At 40.3% G+C, this 25,592-nt stretch overlaps 1 protein-coding gene across 1 annotated transcript; it reads right to left on the reverse strand.

The window, feature by feature from the left end:
* Positions 1-3,868: 3,868 nt before the first annotated feature.
* On the reverse strand, positions 3,869-25,580 carry trpv4 (transient receptor potential cation channel, subfamily V, member 4). Its single transcript, XM_044111680.1, has 17 exons — positions 25,297-25,580; positions 24,378-24,459; positions 23,126-23,562; positions 22,539-22,714; positions 13,108-13,260; positions 12,094-12,234; positions 10,510-10,808; positions 9,046-9,222; positions 8,793-8,951; positions 8,193-8,288; positions 8,020-8,093; positions 7,593-7,758; positions 7,446-7,512; positions 7,059-7,348; positions 6,664-6,791; positions 5,798-5,919; positions 3,869-5,696 (listed from the first exon to the last, which is right to left on the reverse strand). The coding sequence occupies exons 2-17, from the start codon at positions 24,384-24,386 to the stop codon at positions 5,599-5,601; spliced, it is 2,592 nt and encodes an 863-aa protein (XP_043967615.1). The 5' UTR covers positions 24,387-24,459; positions 25,297-25,580; the 3' UTR covers positions 3,869-5,598.
* Positions 25,581-25,592: the final 12 nt, after the last annotated feature.

The raw sequence follows: 25,592 nt of genomic DNA on the forward strand, positions 1-25,592 counted from the left end.
CGTCCGTCTTCTTTCTTTCTTTTATTCACATTTTAAGGCACAAGGCCGAAGCGTCTGATAAATGAAGGTAAGCATATTAGTCTGAGGATTGCCTCTGCACTTCGCCGCCATATGCCCACCTCGACAATCTTGTTGTTCACTTGACCTCCTTCACCTTTACAACCTCACCTCAGGGAAACAGACAGAAAAACGAGGGGCAGAAATGTTTTTATTTTCTGGGTTCTGCTTTGGAGACAGTTGTTCAGCAGTGGAAAAGGGAAGTTGGGTTACTAAGAATGCAATTTACATATGTGGGCAAAAAGAGATGAGTACTCCAGAAACAACAGGTGCAGTATCCCATTTTTTCAAACCTGATACTGCAGCAATGGGAGCTCAAACTGCAGCTTGCTGCTCTAGATATTTTGCAGGACAAAGCTTTGCAAAGGAATTCATACGCCTTGGTCTGTTTTCACATTTTATCACTTGACAACCACAAACTTCAGTGGGATCAGTGTTTAAGACCAACACAAAGTAGTCTATAATGGTGAAAAGGAGAGAAAAGGGTGTAACATTTATAAATTAACCCATTATAAAAATCTACATTAATGAAAATAGGAAAATTCTGGCTTCCAAATGTGTTCAGTGCAATGAGAGTTAATAAGTTTTTAAACCACTTCCTGCCATGGTTTATGCTTTGATTAAACCGTTCTACTATAGCTCTGGCTCAATGTTTATGGTTGTTGTCTTGCTGGAAGATAAACATCAAACCCTATTCTCAAGCCTTTTGCAGCCTCTAACAGTTTTACTTCATGATCTTTTTGTCGCTCCATTCATCTACCCAACAACTCCTGTTTTCTGCCCGCGTTCAAGAAAAGCGTCCCTGTTTCCTGTGTCCCAAACTGCAAACAAGCTTTTACTTTTTAGCTGTGGTTCTACTGACTTAGTGTTAAAGCAACTGGCAACAGTGGACTTTATTTAGGGTAACAGAGTAAAGAAGTGGCAGAATGCATACAGAAAGGTTCCGTTTTTTTATTCTTCTGTTTTACCATTACACGCGACTTTCTTTCAGTTTATCTCATGAAGTCTCATTGACATAATGAAATTTAAAAAAAACATGTTTCAGTCTTTTTATTTTCTGTAATCGCATAGCTAATCTCCGTGTTTAACAGCACATATATCCTCAAGGACTCAGCAGAGACCCTTCCTGTTCTCTCTCCTCGTCTCTCTGCCCTCCGAAAACACCAGATAATCCCCAGACAGATGAGGCAGCCGCCTCCACCAGAGCATGCGGTGGTACTGGGAGACGCCGCACACAGATTTCACACACACTCGCTCACACAGAAAAAGAGCTCCGTGGAGCAGAAATGCTTCTCTTATTAGCAAAACTCATTCACCTGCATGCCACATTGAGTCCTTGGCAATTTCACAATAAATCACAAGAGACGCCCACCGAGGCCGGCGGAGCCGAGCTGAAGCTCTGCCACGGCCGCGCCCTCGCCTGTCAGTTTAGACACTCTGAATCATTTCGGGTTCACTGGCCTCATTTCATCTCATATGGACTGAAAGGTCATCTCACACGCCACCTGACCAATATGTCTCTGGCTCTTCATCTCCCAGTGCTTCCAGTGATTGCTCATTCTATTTAGAAATGTCACTCTTCTTGGCAGAAATATTTTGTTGGGAAGAATTAAAGAAGAAAGTCAGGAAAAGGGGGACCGTTTGTTTTTCTGCAGAGACAAGATGTCATTTTTATACACATGCAGTGTCTTGAAAGAGGTTAACACCACCTAAAACGTTCGACATTTATATATTGAGTATTTTTATGTGATAGACCAAAACAAAGTCCAGTCAGGAAACTCGTTCCAATTTTTCAATGCATATTTATGAGCCAATTTGTTGTAATTTTGAGTTTGTCATCCCGGGTCCATTCTCATTACTCCGTGGAGATGAGTTCAACAAGTTATGGAGTAGTGAAAGCATCTTTGCACTCTGAATATGTCTCATGCATGTTAGGAGCTGAGGAGAGGGTCTCTGACCTTGAGGCCTAAGCGGGGTGCTGAGGTTTTTAGAGGTTTTCTGCCTGGTTCTGAAGAGAAGCAGGCAGAAGCTGCCAGCAGCAAAAACAGCATGCAGGAAGGAAGCAGGGAGTGAAGTGTTGAGTACATTATTTCATTAGACCAGCCAAATTATTAAGAGATACATTTCAGCATCTAAGACAGATTATGGGTAAAGCTGCAGCACAGACATGTTGACTGTCTGAGCAACAGCTCCAAAAAGCTCTGCTCTCATTTGTGCACTCCACAAATCTGGCATTTATGAAAGAGTGGCAAGACTGTTGAAAAACATAAGAAGTCCTGTCTGCGATTTGACACAAACTGCTGGGCAGGTAAAACAGCAAAATGTAGAAGAAGGTGCTCTGGTCAGAGACCAAATCTGAAAACTTTAGCCTATAAACAGTGGAAACTAAGACTAAGACAGCACAACAACTCTAAAATCTACAGCAAAATGGTTTGGACTAAAGCATTATTTACTTGTTATTCAATTCTGAGAGTGTGCTGTAAGACTTTAGTTGATGTTCACAGGCTCTCCTTCCAGTTTGACCACGCTTAGCTGTTTTGCAAAGATTCAGACAATATTTCTGTTTCAGTAGCTGTGCAAATCTGATAGACACAGTCTAACAGACTCACTGATGAAATTACTGTGAAACGAGGGTCTACAAAGTATTGACTCAGATGAACACTTTACATTCCACTTCACCACCATGCATTCTTTTTGTTTGTCTACTTAAAACATCTCCAATGAAAGGTTTGTGGTTGTCTTGTGACAAGATGTGAAAGTTCAAAATGTCTCACTGCTTTTCCTAGGCACTGTAAGTTGGTTTAAATGATTGTTCACAGTGAATGGTATGATGTTTCTGCTCAGTTTCAGAAGAGGTGAGTCTGTCCATCAGTCTGAAGTGTTGTTTAGTCTAAGAAACAGAGGGACTTAGCATAAGTCCAGTCTTGTGTCCTCATTAGACCAGTCAGCCTAAACATCTTAAAGCCTAACTGGCTGAACAATAGCTGAACAATTTGTCCTTCCAAAACCTAAGCTAGTTAGTCACCATCAGACCTCCTGGCTGAGGGAGTAAACTTTCCCTTCTGCGCGGTTACCAAACAAGGGCCGTTACAACACAGTCCCGTCTGGCTGTCACTTGGTTCGTTGAGACACTTTTGTGGCAGCCAGCAGACGCCTGCTGCAAGCAGACGAGCCATTTTGTTAACAGCTCACACTTCCTGTGCAAGCGTGTGGTTCCAGAGTTGCTGACAGTGACACTTGCAGGACCGAGCCCTGCCCTACTTAACGGGGTGAAGGGAGGAGGGCAGGCCAAGTTGTCAGCAGTGCTAGGTGCTCACTGCTTAGATAAACCTGCAGGATTAGTGGCCCAGTTAAAGTTGGGGCAAAGAGGATTAGCCTCTTCTCGGAGGTGGTGAGAGATTCCCAGTGTCCTTCAGCGCTGCTGGCCTCAGACACAGATGGGAGAGAGGAGGAGGATGTGAGATGACGGATGAGGCCTTCGCCATCATGAGTGTGAAAATCTTCAGAGGAGGAAAAACAAGGTGAAATGATGAAAGGCAAAAAAGGAATGAACCAGTTTGTAGTTTTTTTGGCAGCTTGCAGTTCTGTTAGGAAGAAGGAAGATCGCTGAGGACACCTGAGGTTGTCTGGAAAAAATATTCCAAAGAAGCAACATCCTCTACACACTGACCTTTCCATTTGCAGCTGAAGATTACATTTATAATATCTATGTCCAAAAACAGCACAGCAGACAAAACACACGACTTTTCAGTCTGTAAAAACTTCAGACCTCTGCCGCCATCAACAGACCAACATTAAAATTGCAGTCATATTGAACGACTAAACTTTTTCAGCATTTGGGTTTAATTACATTCTTTATCAGTAATTTCATAATTGATGGTGATAATATACTGTTTCTTGCAAAAACTGTCAGACTTTCAAGCAAACTTCTTTATTCAAAAGAGGTTTAAGGGCACATTTTAGTTTATAGAAAGTTTATCACTGATAAAAAGTAGAACAAGAAATTAAAAACTATTTTGTAATGTTTCATGCCTCAATCACAAACCAATTTTTATGTTTTCTGATTCTTTCTCATATAATTTAGGCGTGTATATTAAAAAGAAGTTTTTGTTCCCAGAATTTGTTTTCATTGTGGATTCTGATTCATGCATTTGTTTTTGTTTTTTTCTAATATCTCATTTAAAATGTTACTTATTTTTTAGTTGCTGATTGTAATAAAAATCTTCATCTGCACAGAAACAAATAAAGACTCAAGTTCATGGTTTATAAAATCTGTCAGTGTTTACTGTTCTTTGTGGAAAGTAAAAACAAAGATGCATAGGCATGTTGGAGAACTGTAAACAGACACCAACAATTTGTGGCCTTAAGGCAGTAGTGAACCTGTAAAAAATGAAACGCCTGTCCTGTAGCACAATGATTCATATGTAACCCTGCATGCAGCTGATGCACACTAAGGAAAAAAGGGAGAACGCTGTTTAGGGCACAACGCCAACTGCATTGAAAACACTGCAGCAAATTGAGGGGAAGTATACAATGGTTCGGACTAAGAGTTGATTATGCAAATACCGCAGCTGCAAAGGAACAATAACTCTGCAAATTCAAAGACAAGCCACAACACGAAGGGCTATTGTCTTGATTTGCATATTTGCTTGACAACTATAACCTGCCCATCTTGTTCGGGATGACGTCTTTGTATTCATGCAATAATGTGCACATCAGAAGTTGGCATAGTGCATTGTTTCAGCTCAATTGACAGCTGTTCTGCCCAAGCTGCCAGTTCAAATCTGTGCTTTTCATGGGAGTGCATTTCATTAACACAATATAAAAACGATTTTAAAAACATATGGTGCATAAAATGGATATATCCTGGCTCTATATCCTGAAACTTTCCACCTACAAAACATTCTAAGCAGCATGTAGAGAACAGTCTCTAAGGTAAAGTTTTAATACACGGTAAGCTACTTGCTATCACTATCTTTGCTGGATAACACTTTTGAAAAAAAAAAAATAAAAAAAAAATCTTGCAGTGTGATAGTAGCTGCAAAAATAATATAAAAATGTGCTAATGCAGTGATAATCTGTTTATGCTTATTAGAAAAGCTATAAAGCTGTTTACTTTCAGAATATAGAAACACTCCAAATGCTGAAATGATCTGATTTCCCTGAGTGATCGCCCACTACTGTCTGACATGCAGCCGAACAGAACATTAAGGATTTAGGGTTCCTACGCCTCTGTAGAAGTAAAAAGAAAAAAAAAACTAATTACAAACTGCAGCTTGTCTTCTACTAAGAGCAAACATTTACTGTTACAATATCTCCGGGTTTGTTTTCAACTATAACTGTGTGCTCAGTGTCAGTCTGCAGGATTAAACCTCTGTTATTTTACAAATAAAACATTATATTACTCTACGCTCTCCCTATGAATTTCTGGCATGAGGCATGTGCGAATTGGGAGGCGTATTGACCAAAAGCATCCCCTGAAAATTAACACCAGAGTTGGTGGCTTTGACACAAGCATGAATAGAGTCTCTGCAGGCTTCACTATCTTGGCGTCAGTGGCTCCATCTCTACCACCAGGTCATGAGAGCGAGGGCGTCTACTTAACTCCACCGCCCGAGGGACCACAGTGGACCAGCGATCTGAGGGAGAGAAAAGAATCCAATCTTATACATGCATGTGGTCCATATGACTGGAATCTGTTAAATGGGAAGGAATTTAATCACAGCCATCAGGATCTCACCTCTCCTCAGGCCTCTGACACCTGGCTGCACCCCGTTGGTTTGGCTCGCATCAGTCTTGCCTGGATCCTCACTGATTATCGCAAGGTTCTGATTCCAGTGGCACCAATTTACTTCATCCACCCTGAAGGAGCAACACACCATTCTGACTGACAACAGCCTCAGATCTGTTTATTGTTATGTGGTACAATAACCAAAAAGTAGAGGATCATTTTAAAATAGAAAAATAAATGGAACAAAATATGGCAAAAATAACGAGCAGCTCCATTTGCACTTTGTCCCAAGCTGCGTGGCGAACGCAGAAAAGCAGAGGAAGCAAATACTTTTGGTCAGAAATATAACAACTGTACTACATGAAATCTACAAAATAAAACAGAGTTTTAGAGTGTGGTGGTATCATGCTGTGGGAGTGAAATACAAATTGAGACTAAGAGACTTTATACAAAGTCTCAAGTTTCACTTGAACAGTTTCAATCAAAGAATAGTGTTGGAAGGGTCCAGTCAAAGTCTAGACCTAAACCTTTGTCACTTTTCGGATTTTCTTTTGTGAACTTTTTAATTTTCCTTAAACTTCACAATTCTGTGCTGGTTTGTCACTTAAAACCTAAGAAAAATCATCAAATAAAATTCAAAATAATTGTATTTTTTATGTATTATTATTTAATTCATAAATACAATAAAGGTATTTATTTTTAATTTTATTTCTTATTTCATTATTTATTATTATTCTTATTATTATAAAATAGTAATTTTAATTATTTAATTATTTAATTATAAAATTTTGAGTGTGAAAACATTAGAAAGTTTTTTATCATAGCTGAGGGTTTTCATGGGGCTGTATGGAGGGGTTAGGGGTCCCAGTAAATACCTGAAACACCACCGTCGGTCTGGTGAACCATCTAGGTTCTTCCCCACAGTCACCATCTCCCCGGCTCGGAAAGACTTGCGAATACACACTGGGAACGCGCGCTCAATGTCCAAGACAGTCGTTGCCCACTGCAAGTAAGGCATGTCAATAACAGGGATTCAATTTGACAAACTTTCAGCTAATTTTTCTGAAGTTCACCCATCACAATGACATTTGCTCTTTTGGGGAGATAATTTGGACTTTGCAGTGTAAAAGTTTGCTATATCAGCTGGATTTTGTCAGCAGGAATTTTCTGGGGGGAGATTTAAGCATATCTGAAATCACTCTGCAAGAATTCTCGTTTTAATCTAACAATTACAAAAAAGAAAAAGTTAGGTTAGAATAGCGGCTGTCACCTGAAGTTTCCAGATCTTCTTGCTCTCCTTGGATACCTGTCCCACCGTCTCCCCCATCAAGGCAATCAACATGTTGAGTAGCAGCACAAAGGTGAGGATAATATAGGAGACTAAGAGGATGAGAAAAACTCCAGGATATAGTGCACTGTGGATCATGTCCAAATCTCCCATCCCGATAGTCAGTTCGAACAGGTCCAGAAGGAAAGTGCTGAAAGTGTCTGGGTTCCTGCAGTAGGTGGTAGAGTTATTAACAGACTCCGTGGGACAAACTGGCAACAGAGACACCAAGGCTGCAGGATGGAAACAGAGCAGGGCGCTTCACATGTCAATCCAGAAACATCAGGGTAAATATGAGTAAATACAGCGGGAGGCTAACTCTTAGCTCACCTGATGCATAACCGATCATGAAGAGCACATAGACAAGCAGGAATCTGAACAGATCTTTGAAAAGAATCTGAGAGGCAAAAACAAGAAAAGTCAAGTTATGCACAAAGTGCAAAGCATTCAGTGATGTGTCAGTGTTTATCATCTGACCTTCTGAATCATGATGCTGTAGGTACCAGTGAGCTTCAGGCCTCTGGTAAAGTATAGTGTGTTCATCCACCCCAGGACGAGAGCAAACACCATCACAGTGACGTAGGCTTTAATGCCAGACAGGTAGAGAGCAGCAGTGACGATAATCAGGACAGCGTAGATGAAGCTGGAGGGAAGGATTTGTTAATGTCATAAATGAAATGAAGCCGTGGCTTATTAAAATATCAACATCGCAGCTGATGATTCAAATCAACATGTGTTGAACTGATGCCAGACATCCTCATCTTTGAAACTATAAAAACGCCAAGAAGCGTGAGTAATTAAGTGATTAAGTGGGTGACTTAATTAAGAGGACGTTAAATTTGCCTTGGATAAAAGTCTGAAAGAGACACAAGAGGAGGTACAAAGATGGAGGAAAGAGACTTACTACAGCAGCTGAAAGGATCCATCAAAAACTAAAGATTTCACCTCAGGACATTTTTTCAGGACGACGTTTTTAACCTGCAGAGACACACAGAAGAATTTCATAAGCAACACGTTGCTACAGGTTGGATTAATGACACAGTGATTAAAGGGAATAAATAAGGTCTAATAATTTACATTTGTGAGGAAAAAGAAGATCGCTGATGCCAGTGTTACAATCTCTCCAGCCATCCGTAAATAGTCAGACGAGGTCTTGTAGGGGTAAGGAGGCGGCTACAGAAAAAAGATTTAGTTAAATCGGTGTTAAGATTGACCGCAAAAACACACAGCATAAAATTATACTTAATCTCACACACATTCAAAAGTTACATGTAAAAAAAGCACTTAAGCTTGTCTTTTTGTTTAATGTGGCAGCTGAATGCCTTCAGAGATGAGAGATTTGACAGCATCGTTCTGTGTCCTTCTTAACTGTGAGCTACGGAGTAACTTTACAATACAGATGCTAATTCTCTTTCAGAAAATATCTAAGCAAGGGTAAAATTTTTATATGCCTTCTGTGAGTGTTTGTTATAGACAGATGTTTTGGCCACAATTGCAAACAGTATGATTGGCATAAAAACAACACTCGTATCACATTAAGAGCACCACGCATGCAGTGAAAAATGTTGGTGGCAGCATCATGCTCTGGGGCAGGGGTGACTTTGTGCTACATAGAAACCAATAAAATAAAGCCAGGCCAAATATATGTGACTAATGTTGATTTAAATTCACACCAACCTCCTCCGGTGTTGGGTGGTAATACGCCACCATGGTGAAGATGATCATGGAGATGAGGTAGGACACCACGCTGATGTAAAAAGAGGCAGCAGCAAACTTTTGCCACTTGGCCCTCAGCAGCTCGTTGATGGGCTCCACAGCCAGCATCTCGTGGCAGTTCTGAAGGACAATGAAGCATTAAGCAAAAACTAACCCCTTTATTTTCCAGAAGCAAGTAAAATATTCTTGGGATTTTATTATTTATTTTTTTTACCTCACTGCTGTTGTAAACTAGAATCTCAAGCACAGATGGTTCCTCTCCACATGTATCCAAAGAGGACAGGTCGTAGAGGGAGGAGTACACCGGACCGTAAGCCCAGTCCTTAAATTTACGTGACAGGTGACGAACTTCTTCATCTTTGACCTCACGTCGAATGACGTGTTTGAAAACCTGGAGGGATATAGGGAAACTGACTTCTAGACTTCAACTCTAATATATTTTAGAGCGAGAAAAACAATCTTGAAAATAAGAGATCTAAATCACAACTGGCCTTTTAGCTGTTTTTTTTTTTTTTTTTGAAGCAGACAATTTTAAAACACGTATCCTCTAAAAGAGGAAGCACGTTTGTACTTATGGATGATAATGTTGCACCTGTAACGTCATCTTTAAATCTGTCACTCTGTATGACTGTGGACAAAAAGGGACCGTTCTGACAGAACTATAGCAAATAAATGAATAAATGTGCAGCTGCTCTTTGGCAACAGAAAAAAAGATGAAAAAGAAAAAGTAAAGATCATCTATGCGAGACATATGTGGTCTCGCATAGACCACATATGTTTGCTTCCACAAACATTTATGTTTGTGGAAGCAAACATAAATGAACAGTTTTCATTTTAAAAAAAAACTCTGTTTGACAGGTTTTCCAGAAAATTAGATAACACTTAGATCTGGATTTTAAGTGAAGATCTGAAGATCAAATCCAAGAATACACAATCTGAAGGAAGAAAACACAACATTGGTCAGGACAGAGAGTTTAAGCAGAGTCAACTGTTAGATCTTTGGGCTGAGTGTGTTGTTTGTGAGCATAAAGTCTATCAAGTTAGAAAGTGCATACTTTTACAGTGGTCTTAGCTTGTTTTTCTTCTGTACAAAATGTCTGTGAATATCCACCAATAATTAATCTAATTGTTCAATCAATGCCTCCTCTCTCCAAACAGGCAGCCAGATTGTTTAACCACAATATTTAAGTTAAACACTGACTTGTTTTGTTCTTTGTGTCTGATCCAAATTTCTTCTGGGTAAAACTCATTTGCAGCTGTGTGTCCTTCGTGTGATATTGTTTCACCTTCAAGTACAATGAAGCCCTCACAGGACGTAAATACGGGGTGCTTATGTGGAGAAAAGTGAGACTTGCACGATCATTGCATGGCTGACAGAGGAGTGTTGACACCCTGGACATCAAAATAACTAAGCTGTTCAGAACAAAAGCAGTAATCCCAATGTTTGAACTAAATCCTGACAGTAATATAGCAATTTAAATGACAAGTCACAATTTGTCATATTTAAAGCCTTCATTCTTCACTGAATGACAGGTAGACTGGGCACACTACAACGATTCTATTCTATTCTATTCTATTCTATTCTATTCTATTCTATTCTATTCTATTCTATTCTATGTCACCTTTAATAGTACAGACAGGATGCATGAGGATCGAATGACACAGTGAATGTATCTACCCCAATTTTGCCAAGTTTGGCAGCCATCATGAGGGGTGACATGCCGTCGTTGTTGAGTATTGTCTCCAGGTTGCAGTCTGGGAAGAGCTTGGCACACTTAATCAGCAGCAGGTCATACATCTTTGTGAGGAAACGAGTGTTGTCCTTGGTGTTGTCTGCGATGTGCACGAGCGCGTGCAGCACGGTGTTTCCACGTGAATCCTGGCGCCGCATGTCGGCCTTCTTGTGCGGATTTTCTGTCAAGTAGTGCACTATGTCAGGCTGGTTGGTGCAGGCAGCCAGAGAGAGGGGAAGCTCACCTGAAGGGGAACGGAACAGTTCCATCAGATTGAACGTATTAGGAAAAAAAAACACGAATAGCAGGGTTAATTAAGAGCTGTAGCTGGCATCTGTAGTTTTTCACAAAGCAGACTAAACATGGATCAGAGATCTGATTTAAATCCTTTGCATGAAAGCTGCACAATTAGTGGCTGTTCGAGGGAGGGGCGCTGAGGGGCCAGAGAGCCAAAGGCAGCTGCTGAAAATGAGCCGTTGCCATGGGTGACAGATTACTTTGTCACCTCACATAGAAACGCTCCTCTTCATGGATTTGCACGGGTGCATGCAGAGAGTTAGCGTGAGCCTAAATCCCATTAGCCAACAGCCCTGCCAGGTTCCTGTTCACCTCACCGCAAAGCTCCGCAGCAAATTACTCACACTGTGCCCCGGACACGCTGGGATTGGGGAATGACAACCATGCTAAGTGAAAATAGAAATCCTCACGTCTGTGCTGAAAAAAGGAATATGACACTTGATTTTAATCGAAAAAGTTATTTAAATTTAAGAAGGGAAAAATAGCATACATTTTTTCTATATTAAAGAAAGACTTGTTGATTCTTTACGACAATTGTTAATAAATGTTTTCTTTCGTCATGAATAAGGAATGAAGCAAATATTTCAAGGGGTTTAATTGTAACAACTGATGTCAAATTTTCACTGTAGCCAACAGAGGGCGCCATTGAGTCAAGTTATTTCAAATTCTTTTGACCTCCTTGCGTTAAGGTCAGCAAGGTTCTTCCTACCAGCAGAGGATGCTTATGTTTCCAAACTGCAGAACACAGACACCTTTCATTGCACGTCTCAGTAGAGCACAAAACATAATGCTCGTCTTTTTATATGTTTTTTGAGCATTTTAAGAAGCAATACTTCAAAAACATTCAGGTGTGTGGTGGAGTATCCTGTCCACATTTCTCCTGCCAAAATCTGCCACATTCAACATAAAAAGAGGGTGGGATTCTGATGTGACTTTCATTTTATGTTTTTTGGCAGTGAAGGCTTCTGCGCCTTAGAAAAATCTTTCCATGCTTTCACATTTCAACACTGCCAGCAACTTCGGAAAATAACTCAAAACACAGACGTGAATTAAAAACCATGTACCCAAAATGGGTAGAGGGAGACCAAGAAGTGAGACAGCAAAATTACAGAACAGCACATTATTACAAAGATGAAAACCAGACTTAAGAGTCAGAATGAAGTGTTGCAAGAGTGAAAACACAGAAGCACAACAACATATGCTTCTTGATGGCAAAAAAAAACTTGCTTTACCAAAATAGAAGTAGCCGCCCTCATCTTTGGGCTGGAAGAAGCGTCCCCTGGCTTGAGCATGGACATCTGCTCCCTTCTCCATCAGCAGCTCCACATACTGCTTGCAGCGTCGCTCGATGGCGATGTGGAGCGCCGTCTGGCCTGGAGACAGAACACAGCTGCAAGATTTACCGCTATTCAAACTATTTCATACCACAGCGTCACATTGTGGTAAATTGGAAACATATCACCTAAACCAAGGCCTTTTCCAAGACTTGACTACAAAATGTAGGCATGTGCAATATTGACAGAAATTTTGCAAGAACAGTTGAGCAAAGGAAAAGATTTTCAACTCTGAAGTGCAGTTCCACAACACGACTGTTGGGAAATGCGTCTTTGTAAAGTTGATGGTGTAAGTAAGAGAGAAATCTGACTGACTATATATGCTGGCTATTCAGAATACCGTACATTTGATATGGTACACCAAATGCACCATACTAAGGTACTGTGCTCTGTAATTGACCGCTATGGCTGTTCACCTAAACAGACACTTTGTCACAGTCATGTTGTGGTAGGTTTGATGTAATTCCATAACATGAAAGCCTGTGATGTTGCATTATAATCTAACCCTCCTTTAAACTCTTCCACAGCTTGTTGTTTAGTGTTTACGATGCAGTTTGTTCTCTAACAAACTTCTGAGGCCTTCACAGAGCATCTGCATTTACATGGAAAGTCATTTCTATACAGAAAGGCTGTTTATTAACGGGGATGCTTCTGACGGCCACTGGTTGCATTGATATTTATTTGGGATTTTCAAAGTAAAAGGGTATGAATATAAATGAACACCACACTTCTCAGATTTTAATAGTGTGAGAAATGTGCAATGAGGAACAGTGAGTTTCTAACAGAGTTACAACTACAGACGATACCTTCTTTGGACAAGAAGAGGACAAGATGACAGCTCATTACCACCTTTATTATAATTAATCACTGACGTAATTATTGATATGTCATATTGTGATCTCATTTCCCTACCTCTGTAGTAGACGTCCCTGAAGGGAGTGTTTATAAACTCTCTGAGGTTTCCCGTCTTCTCTGCAATATCCACCAGCACTGGAATGGTTTCGTTCCGACCACCGTAAAGGTTGAGCAGGGCTTTGGGAAGACACGTCTTTCCTGTGGATAGCTCTGGGAAAGATTGCAAAGACAATTACTCCTAATTCAGTCTATTTTACAAAAATAATGTTTAAAAGAAACGGAGTGGTTCCTGAAATTCAGGAATCACAGTGGATAAGCAGATGGACTTGTTTGCTGTCACCCACCAGAGACAATCTGTCCTTTAGAAACAGTTTGTGCTGCAGTATTGAGAAACATCTGGAATTCTGGGTTGCAGTGAAGAAATTTCTCTAAAAACTGAGAAAAGCGGCTTCAACATGCATTGGCTAAAAGCAACAACTCAGTCAGATATTTAGCAGTCAGACAGAGAAGTACTTCCAGTTTATCTGACAAGAACATTTTTCCTTTACCAATAATTTGCTTTAGTATCATTTTTCTTGTATTTGAGCCAACTGAAAGAGAGTCTGATTGCTGAAGCCTTCTAAGTATTTTCACTTGACCTCTAACTACAATCCAAATAGCGTTCAAGTGACTTTTTGGGGCAAATTGACATGTTTTGGTGGGGAAAAAAACAACTTCTGATATCCTTAGGAAGACATTTTGACATTTACATTACTGTTCTATTAGGTGCTATGTGCTGTATCCTAGGTGGACAAATGAGCGTTAGAGGAGATCCTTCCTCCCAACAGCTCTTAGACTCTATAACCATCACTTCTCCCATGAAACTAAATAAATGATTACAGTTCTACTCATATTTAAATAACATTTCTACTAGTGTTTGCACATCTCTGTTATTTGCACAGCTTTTATTTCCATGTATTGTAGTTTGTTCTTTTTAACACACCAATGCACATTCATATTTGTACATTCCTTGGTTTAGAGTATGTTGTTATATAATTTTGTCCTTACTGTATAATCCATCATTTTGTTTTTTTACATACTTTAATCTTTGTGTGAACCTGCATGTCTTGCCACTTTGCTGCTGTTACACCTGAATTTCCCCACTGAATAAAATCTGTTCTATTCTATTTTAAATCTAAATGCTCTAGAGTAAAACACTGACTTATTTACAGAGAAGTGAAACTTGAACTGAATAGGTGCCTATTATATAAGTATCCCGGTTACATAAATTGCTCATATAAAAGGCATGGGGACTCCTGCCAGCACCGGTGTAATAATGGTAATCAAAACCAGAGCACACTTTACAATGTTTACCTGAAGGCTGCCAGAGTTTGTGTGCTTCAGATTATCATTTTGGTACAGGCTGCCAGTCACCACTGTGGCGAATTACAGGTAGACCGGGCTCAACACAGCATATTTTTGGGTCCTGGTTTAGGGTGGAGGTTAGGTTTCTGAGCTAATCCTCTGCGATAACATTTCCCTTCATGTCCTTGTCCTCACATCATTGTTGCTTTTCTTTTCTTTTCTTTTCTTTTCTTTTCTTTCATTTTAAGCAACTTTTTCTTGTTTGTTGATATCGGTAGCTTTCATACATTCTTCTTAATTTGCTGGATTCAGCTGTCACTGAGCTTGCATGTTATAAAGACACATGGTTTCTCACCAGCTCCCAGAGCACCATGGTTGTAATGTAGCCTGCTATGTAACAGGTGATTATCAATGGTGGTCATGTGAAGCATCATGTCCCAGCTTCACAGTACAAACAGGTTAATATTCAGCGGTGTACTTACTCCGTATGGATTTTTTGTTTAGATTTTCTGTAATTTCCTAATGTTTCATGTTATATTGTGAAATAACTGCTAATAACCATGTTTTTATAAAATCTAATTGGGTGTAGCTGGTAAATTTAACCCAAACCTGATTCCTGCCAGACAAACAGAATCAAGAAACGTCTTAAACTGAATAGGAAGTTGGCTAATACGCTTAAGTGTCTTTAGAACATAAACATTGCTGTTTATCAGTCAGGAAAGGGTTTCAAAGACATTTGAATGCTTGTAGACTCCAAAGAACCACAGTGAGTCAGTAGCCAGACATGGAGAAAACATGGAACAGTTTTTATCCTTCCCAGAAGGGCTCAGTCTACCAAAATGATTCCCAGAGCGCATCAACAATTCATCCACGAGGTCACAAGACAACCAAAAACAATATCTAAAGAACTGCAAACATAAGTTGTCTCAGTTAAGCCTCAAAAATAAGAAAGGAGCCAAAGATCACATCCATGGGAGAGTCCGAAGCTGAAAACCATTGCTAAAGACGTTTATGCCAACTTGGCTTATGCAGCAGGACAACACAAGAAAGAAACAAAAGGTTTTGACGAAGTAAATGTGCGGCAAACCAACGGTATTGTAGAGGACCGCACTGGGTTAACGGGGTGAATTTCTCGCTGTCCGACGCATGCTTCAACAAACTCCAGGTCGCTTCAAGTTGTTGCAATCATCCATTTATTCCAACTTTAACAGCCATATTTGAGACTTTACAAGTAGCTACTGACACATACTGACCAGGCTAAACCAAACAATGGCGCCAACAATAAGCGACATTATAGCATGATCAACAGAAATTATGACAACCACCGTCACACCCGCTTCCTCATACATACTAAACCAGCGCGCCAATTCTGCTCCATTCATACCTAAGTGACAGTCACGCCCACCTTGACACACCCACCACCGAAGTGTCAACACCTTGTGCTCCTGCCACATCAGTAATTGCTTATTTTGACCATATGGCTCTTACATTCCGGCCCCTAATTATTACAAAAATAATTATCTGAAGTGTCAACACTGTAAGAGACAAACCTAAGAAACAATTATAAATTGCTCCGTATCAAATTTATTTTAATCTATCATTTAGAATAAGCAATCAACTAGAGAAAAGGAAGTCACTGGTAAATGGAAAGGAGAGAAAAGTTTGTTAAATGTTCATGCCATTGCTGCCTCCTGAAGCAGGCACAACTTGGTAATAGGTCTTTCCAGGAAGTTTGTCTTTGTCTTGATGCGAACTGTTCGCACAAGTCCTCTTTTATCTGGAACAATGTTCACAACTCTACCCATTAACCAAGAGTTGCGTGGAGCAGAGTCATCCACGATGAGGACGACATCTCCTGGCAAAAAGTTCCGTCTTGTTCTTTGCCACTTCTGTCATTCTTGTACACATTCATTTCTTTCTCCAATCTTTCTTGAAATTTAAACTCATCAAGTTTAGAATCTGCAAGATCCAACTTCAGCTGTGCTCTCTTTTGAGCCAGTTTGAACAACAATTGTTTAAACCTGAGTAGCCACCCAACCATTGTTTTCAATTTATCCCAAGAGGAAAATGAATGAATGAAGTCCATAATCGGATCCACTTGTTCATTGGTGCATGTTACATTAACAGAAACCAATGTCTTGACCTCTGGATCTTCTGGATCCTCCAGAGCAAAATGACTTATGTCCTCAGGATTTACAGGCCATTTCCATTCAGGGTCCTGAAGAAACTTTGGTCCTAACACCCAGGTGTTAGCCTTCAAGAGAGACTTAGCACTTGTTCCTCTGGATGCCAAATCTGCTGGATTAATACTGGTAGCAACGCACTCCACTGTGAGGGATTTGACAAATTGAGTATCTCTCCAACTCGGTTTGTCACAAAAGTCTTAAATCTCAATCTTTCATTCTTGATGTACTTCAAAACTGAAGTACTATCAGTCCAAAATACTGAATCTTGTAATTCCATTCTTAACTCCTTCTTTAATAGCTTATCCATGCGGCTGGCAACCACTGCAGCAGTCAACTCCATGCGAGGGATGGTGATGGGTTTCAGTGGAGCTACCCGGGCTTTACCCATTACAAATGCACAATGCACTTGTCCATCAGCATTACACTGCAACAGGTAGCTCGCTGTTCCATATCCATTCTCGCTTGCATCACTGAAATGATGTAGCTGCGAACTTGTGGCTTGTCCAAAATCTTGTGGTTTCAGACATCTGTTAACTCCAAACCGTTCAAGCCGATGAAGTCCTTCCAGCCAGTTTTTCCACTTCTGGACCATATCATGTGGCAAAGGATCATCCCAGCCAACGTGTCTTCTGCTTAGATCTTGTAGAATCCCTTTGCACTAAGACAACTGGTGCCAGAAATCCAAGAGGATCATAGATGGAACTTATAATGGACAAGACTCTCGTCTTGTCAGAGGTCTATCTTTGAGAATGATTTTGAATTTCAGCAGGTCTGATTGTACACACCACTGTATTCCCAACACACGTTCCACCGGTAGATCATCATTATCCATATCCAGGTTCTTAACATCAATTGATCTTTCATGCTGTGGTATTGCAGCAAGAACACTGCGGTTACTTATCCATTTGAGAAGTTGAACCGCCTTTCTTGCACAAAGCACGGAGTTCTTGATATAATGAGACAGCTTCCTCTTCTGTGCTCACAGAGACCAAACAGTCATCCACATAAAAGTTGTGAAGCACCGCATCTATGACATTTGGTGTAAACAGCTGCTGATTGTCCTCTGCACATCTTCTTAGTGCAAAACATGCACAGTTTGGAGATGATGTAGCTCCAAAAAGATGTGCAACCATTCGGTACTCCACCAGATGCTGATCATATTCTCCATTTGGCCACCAGAGAAATCTCAACAGATCAGAGTCAGATGGTGGTACTCGGACCTGGTGAAACATGGCCTCAATATCCGCTGTGATAACAACAGGTTCCTTTCTGAATCTAGTGATGACACCAACCAATGAACTGGTGAGGTTTGGACCTTGTAAGAGTTGAGTGTTTAAAGATTTTCCTCCAAATGCTACACCACAGTCAAACACGACTCTTATCTTTTTCTTGTGAGGGTGATATACTCCATGGTGTGGTATATACCAAACCCTCCCATCACACCGTTCAAGATTTTCAACTGAGACCTTTTCAGCATAGCCCTTGGAAATTATATCATTCATGAAGTTAGTATAATCAGAAAGAAATTGATGGTTTTTGGTAAACTTCCTTCTGAGATTCAAAACACGCTGTTCAGCCAATTTCCTATTGTTGGGCATTTTCAGATCTTTGTGTCTCAGAGGTAAAGCAATGGTGTAATGTCCCTCTTCCAGCTTAATTGACTCTGTAACTAGCTCCATGAACTGATTATCTTCTCTGGACCATCCAGGTTGTTCATCTCGAGAACATTCAGGAAAATCAACCTTCAGTTGTTGTTGCCATAAATTCTCAAGTCTTGACACAGAAATCCTGTTAACAGTAACAGTCGATTGTAGCTCTCTTGTGTCGACATCACAGTCTCCTCTAAGAGGTCCATTTACTGTCCATCCAAGAATAGTTCTAACTGCGTAGGGGCCTCCATTTTGACTTCGAATGACATCCCATGGCTCCAGCGCTTTAGGCACATTGGTCCCAATAAGTAAATCAACTCCTGAATTAATTTCAGTTATCCTCAAATTTTTCAGATGTGACCATCTTTCAACATCTTCTTGGTGAGGGATGTTGCTGTTATGAACGGGCATGCTTCTCTGTGTGAATAGGTCAGGTAATTCACAAAAGATGTCTTCATTCAACCCAGCAATTTCCAAATCTGACACAATGTTGCTTCCAACCACCCTTTCTTGACCCATTGTCCGTAAAAGGATGCTTGTATGTCTCCCAGTGACACATAATCTGTTCATCAGTTCTTCAGTGCAGAATGAGGCAGAGCTTCCAGGATCTAAAAACGCATATGTTATTATTGTCTTCTGGCTCTTTGTAGACTTCACTCTAACTGGTAAAATAGAGAGAGTACAGCCATGCTCACCGGCCCCAGTTAGACCACTGGATTGAGCAGAGATGGAGGCACTTCCACTTGTTGTCTCCACTTCCTTCTTCTTATGGACTGGACCAATTTCCTTTTCTTTGGAGAAGACATGAAGCATGGTGGGATGTCTTAAACTACACACTTTACAGTGATGTCGCCTTTTACAGTCCTTGCTGATGTGCCCAGTGCATAAACAGCCAAAACACACCCCATTTTCTTTCAGAAATGTCAACTTCTCCCCATGTGTCCTCTTTTCCAGTAGAGGGCATGTGTCCAAAGAATGTCCAGCTCCACAAAATAAACAACTCTTTATAACAGCTGTCTCTTGTCCCTTCTTTACTTCAAAGTCAGCTTTCCTCTGCATATCTCCAACAATAGTAGCAAAACTACTTCCTTTCATCTTTAATCGCTGCTGTGATTTATAGATTCCTGCATCCTTCTTTGGTCTAGATAAAGAATCTTGAATATCACCAAAAAGTGGATCACTAGCGATCTTCACTTGTCTTTCTACAAATCGAACAATATCACTGAAAGTTACTCTTCTTTTGAACTTCTCTTGCAAATCACACACCTCATTTCTCCATCTGTCCCGCAGTTTAAAGGGCAGTTTTTTTATGATTGCTTGCATGTTGGCAGGAACATCCAACTCATGCATGCAGCCATTGTTTTCCATCACATTACAGCATTCTCTGAGCAGAAAGCTGAATGCTTGTAAAGCCTTTACATCCTCTGCTTGCAAAGCTGGCCATGACAAAACTTTATTCATATATGCAGCAATTACTTTCAACGAACAACCAAAATGTTCTTGAAGTAGAGATTTAGCTTTAGCATATCCAGAATCACTAGGCATATGAACACAGCTTCTCACTAGGTCATGAGGCTGGCCTCTAGTGTACTGCTCCAAGAAGTATAAGCAATCTTTGGCACTATGTGCCTTTGATTCAATACTGTGTTCAAACGCTGTCATGAATGTCTTAAATTGGAGTGGATCACCATCAAATATTGATATGTCTCTTTTTGGCAAAAAAAATAAAGATTGTTGATTTACAAGCAAGTTTGTAATTTCATTTTGCCTTTCCAATACACTTAACAGTTGTTTATTTTCATCAACTGATAATGAATCTTTATGACGTGATGGTTGTAGCTGAGCTTGATGTAACATTCGATCTGTTGGAACTTCAACTTGTGTTGTTTTTATCTTCACCTGGTCAGTTAATGTGTCTGTATTTTCTTTAACTCTTGTGTCTTTAGGTCTTGCACCCAAATAAGAATAGGACTGAAAGGTTAGAACTTTATCATAACAATCAGTTCCCGCTGCTGTAGGTACAAATATATCTGCATCAACATTCAGCATTTGAGATCTTTTATTTTCATGTTCAAAATATGAATTCATGCCATCAGATTGAATCTGTGCAGCACTAGTCACTGTAGAACAGACAGAGCCCTGAAACACTTTAACTTTAGCCATAGATGCTGCAATTTCAATCTCCAAATCCAGTTCTTCTTTCTTTTTCCTTAGCTGTTCCTCCTGCTCCTCTAAAGCATGTTTTTGTTTCAACAGCTTATGTCGTGCCTTTAATGCAGCCATATCTGCTTCTGCTTTAACAAGAGCTGAAGATGTAGAAGACACAGAAGACTTAATTCTTGATGACCGACTTCTTCTAGACCTTCTGCTGTCCACATTAGAAACACTGTCACTTGGCTTAACATCATCCTCAACACCAGCATTTTCATCACACTCTATATGCTGAGAAACTAAAGGTGCATTAAGCTCTTTATTCACACTGGACAATTGAGCCTGATGTAATTCAGCTTCTTCACTCATTTGAGCTGCATTGTTGACTTGTTCAGCACCTGAAAGCCATTTCTCAACTTCTTGTATAAATTCAGAATTATATTTACTCAAGCTTAAAAACCAAGTGTTTTGTCTTTCTTGTTCTTCAGCAGGAAACAGTGGAATAACAGACTCATACAGCTGATTTGCATCCTCCAGCAAAAGTTTAAAATCATCACAGTGAGACTGAACACTCTCAAGATTTGCTTCATTTTTCATAAGCTCTTTAATAATGTTTATTTCTCCTTTAATTTTATGAACCTTTGCTTTGAGATCCTTTTGAAGCTTCTCAATTTTATTCTGTAGTGCTTTAACAGTTAATTTTGATCGTCTTTTTTCATCTTTACCGCTTACAACGGAACTTGACTTTGATCCAGCTAACTCCATTTCCAGATATTTGTCTTAACAATTCCTCCTCAAACAGTCGACTCAATACGTGTGTGTTTGTCCATACCTCAGTTCCAGCGGACTTGATTGAGCTGCGGTGAAGGAATCATTCAATTAATTGATTGATGACGCTGCGCTGCGTGCGCCATTACCGCTTCCAAACTGTTCCAAGCAGAAGCGAAGAATCCAGACTTGTCCTTCAACGAGTCACTCATTCCATTGTCTTTCTGTTGACGATAAATGTGCGGCAAACCAACGGTATTGTAGAGGACCGCACTGGGTTAACGGGTGAATTTCGCTGTCCGACGCATGCTTCAACAAACTCCAGGTCGCTTCAAGTTGTTGCAATCATCCATTTATTCCAACTTTAACAGCCATATTTGAGACTTTACAAGTAGCTACTGACACATACTGACCAGGCTAAACCAAACAATGGCGCCAACAATAAGCGACATTATAGCATGGTCAACAGAAATTATGACAACCACCGTCACACCCGCTTCCTCATACATACTAAACCAGCGCGCCAATTCTGCTCCATTCATACCTAAGTGACAGTCACGCCCACCTTGACACACCCACCACCGAAGTGTCAACACCTTGTGCTCGCTTATGCAGCAGGACAACACAAGAATAAAACAAAAGGTTTTGGCGAAGCCTAATAAAAGTCTGGACTTAAATCAAGTTGAGATGCTGTGGCATGGTCTCAAGCAGACCATTCATGTTTGATAGCAGTTGAATTAAAACAATTAAAACAAAACAATTCTGCAAAGCAGAGTGGACCAAGATTTCCCACAGTCACAACAAAACAAAAGCTGTAAACGACTCAATGACAGTTGTTGCAAAAGCTGTTTGTGCCTCCAAGGGTGGCACATACAGATATCAGTTTTTGGTGACAATTACTTTTTGATATAGAGAAATTTTTGTTTCAAAATGTGTTTTGTAAATACTGAGATTATGTTTATTTAGTCATAAGACCTCTTTGATTATCTAAAACATGCAAGAGTGGCGAAATGGCAAAAACAGAAGAAATCTGCAAGGGGGGAAAAAAAGTTTCCCAGCTTTGTAAAGTGAAACAAAACCTTCATCTTTAGCTATCAGTCAGTCAGCTATATTTATCTCCATGAGGATGTCGGCAGTTTGCTGTGATTTCTCTCCACACTCTGTCATAGGCTTGAGAAAACTTCTCAGACACACAGGAAGCTTCTATTTGGCCTGACCTCAACAGGACAAAGGCTGACATCACTCCACCTTATCCCTCTCACGTCCCCTCAGAGGAGCTGGGAACAGCAAGACCAGCAGAAACACACAGAGGACCACAGTTCAAGAGTTTAAAGGGAAGGACAGAGTGTCACAGAGAGGAGATCATCAAGAGACAAAGACAAGGACTCACCTTTGAACTCTTCATCTGTGAGCCTCTTCTCCTGACTTTGCAGGTATTCCAGCAGACCCTGGAGGCCCTCTGGGTCTCCACGAGACACACAATCGAACAGTGTGAAGCGAGAGAATATTTTCAGAACTTTTGGTTGGTCAGTGCTTTGACTCTCATCACAAGACACCTCCGTTTTACTGAAAGGACACAGACACACAGGTTAATGCTTCTTCACATGTTGTTTTCACTGTCATATAACACAACTACTGAAGAATACACAGCTTTATCTAGTGTTCATTCATAGAAATTATGAATGAAATGGGTTTGAGGGAGACAAATAACCTTTTAAGCAACACCAGCACCGCTGAGTGCTCTTCTAAATGCACCTCTGTGTGTACGGTGCAGGTGTGACCACCAGGAAAAAGTATTAGCCTAAATATTACCTCAACGGCTACAGAGGATCAAACAACATACTCTCTGTTAGGTCAAGAACAGACTGAAAGCTCAAAGTGTGTATGTGCATACTGACAACATTTTTCCAGTTTACACAGTTTACCAACGTCTCGTTCAAGAGATGACGGAAACACACTGAGGCAGTGCAGTCTCACCCTCTTGGGAGTTTCTTCCTGCGTTTCTTCTGATTGCTTGTGTTTCCGTAGGTGCCATAGTCAAAGAGGGAGTCCATGGGGGCTTTTTTAGGTCCTGGCACCACATTTGACTCATATATGGTGGTTTCCAGCAGGTCCATTGGGTTTGTAATGCCCTTCTTGAATGCACCATGAAACTTCATTCTGAGGTTCTGTCTGCCGTCTGAGGGCTGGCCGGGCTGGACGCCGGGCTGGACGCCGGGCTGAGCCTGTTCCAGAGTCGTATCCAGACTGGTGTCCTGTGCTGACTGGGAGCCATCCTCACTCTCAAACAGGTTTGAGAGTTCAGACAGTGGGAAGGCTGCATCATTTTCCGCCTGAGTAGTCACACCATCTCCAGCGTCCTCAGAAGGAGCAGCTCTGGTGAGGTGGCACCTTCTGAGCAGAGCAGAGCGGCCCTGAGACGATAACAATGACAAAATGTTGGGGAAAGGTTTAACCAAAAACACAAGTACGTATTTCTCCCGGTAGTGCTTTCTCTTTATTTTTTTTCAGTCATGACTGTCAGACATCATTTATTGGAAAAAAAAATTTGAAAATGAAATTATATGTACTAAAATAAAAAATTGCTATGTATGGGGTTTTTTTGTATTTATTTCTGCGGTAAGTCTTCTTACATTTTCTTACGCAACAACCACAAATATCAATGCATTTTATTTTGTTGGGTTTTTTTTATATAAACAGATTAACATGTACAATTGAGATGTTAAAAAAACTTATTTGTATCGTATTTGTTTACAAATTAAAACCTAAAAACTGTGGCACGCATTGATATTCAATCTGCATTCAAACTTATTCACTACTTTCTCCCTGACTCTGTTCCTTTTTTGTGTTGTTTGTTGACTCATGTTCAGTAACTAACATGTGATGCTTTTGGAGAGGAGTATTGTTTACACTGATATAAGATTGTGCAAAAGTGGAATCTGTTTACTAAAGAGTTGACTTCTAAAAGCAATCGGTCACACTGGATTTAATTTAAAGTTGTTAGGGAAAATTGTTTTGAATACAAAAGCACACCACACTTTTCAGATTGTTATGCGCAGTCCTAAATTCTAAGGCTGTTTTTTTGATCTATCACATAAAAGCCCAATAAAAACCGCTTTTGATGAATTGACAGGAAACTGGACCTTTGTCGTTTTAAAATTAGAATAATATTGAAGTAAAGGTTAAAACTCAGTCTTCTGTAGAAAACTGAGTTTTAACTCTTCTGTACCTCATTCATCCCTTTTATCACAGTGGTGAGCAAAATTTCACTTCAGGACAAATTGGAAATGATACTGCAGCACATGGACAACCTGCAAAACATAACAACAAACCGGTAATGCAGACTGATAGAAACAAATAAAAATTATTTGCACGTAAAGGACTGCACAAGAACTTTGTTGTAAACATTTGAGACATGTGGAAACCAAAGATTTATGCTAAAACCGTGATGAGCCCAGAGTAAAAACTGTGGCACGCATTGATATTCAATCTGTTTGAACAAGAAGACAACCCATAAAAATATGTAATGGACCAGGAATACTGTTTTTTAGCTCAGAAAACGCTGATCTCATTGTGAATTTTCCAAACCAACCTATCTAAGCTGACTTTAGCAGCAAAAGAGCAACACCAACACCAGCTCTGGGATCCAACAAAGGAAGACGAATGACTTACAACCTTTGTCTGACACAAGGATTATAATACCTTTACACTCCAGCAGGCATTTGAATATTTGGCTTTTGAAAAGGCAAGAAGAACCCGCTGTGTGCTTAACATTTTAAAGTGACAGAGGGACATTAAAAGAAGATAACTGCACACAACACTCATATTGAGTCGAGGAAGAGGAGCTCCACAGTTAGATCCTAATGTTTCCTGGTGATAGTGTCCCTGCCCTGACAAAGCTGTGACATTATCTACATCAGGGGGATGTAGATAATGTAGTTTCTGTGTTAAAATGATACTCGAATAGACTCGAATCTTCTATTAAAATGTACCAAATTGAAGGAAGCACAATATTGGTTTTATCTTAGTGCGGGGATAACCTTTTGAGACTAACTTATAACATCAGAACTCTAATTTATGCAATAATATTGAGTCAAAATACACTATTTCCGCAAGCTTCTTTAGGTAGAAAATATGAGGCAACTCACCTTTTACTCTGCTGATCCATATTTCTTTTCTGCAAACTACTCAATCCGCTCTGTCTCACAGTTCAAAACTCTTGTAACTTATCTACTCTCTCCTGTCCATCGCTCCCGGTTCTTCGCTGCTGCTTCCAATGTGTCTCCCACCAAATGTTTTAGACTTAGATCACACTGCTGCCCTGCATCATGAGTCCACCGTAGACCTCAGCCGAACAACGGATGCTTTCACTGATTTTGGGTGGGACAGACGTGGCCACCACCACCACCTTGCCGAAAGCAGGGACCGCGGAAGTATGAGGTAC

The sequence above is a fragment of the Gambusia affinis genome, linkage group LG03 (genome assembly GCF_019740435.1).
Source record: "Gambusia affinis linkage group LG03, SWU_Gaff_1.0, whole genome shotgun sequence".
Taxonomy (NCBI): Eukaryota; Metazoa; Chordata; class Actinopteri; order Cyprinodontiformes; family Poeciliidae; genus Gambusia; species Gambusia affinis.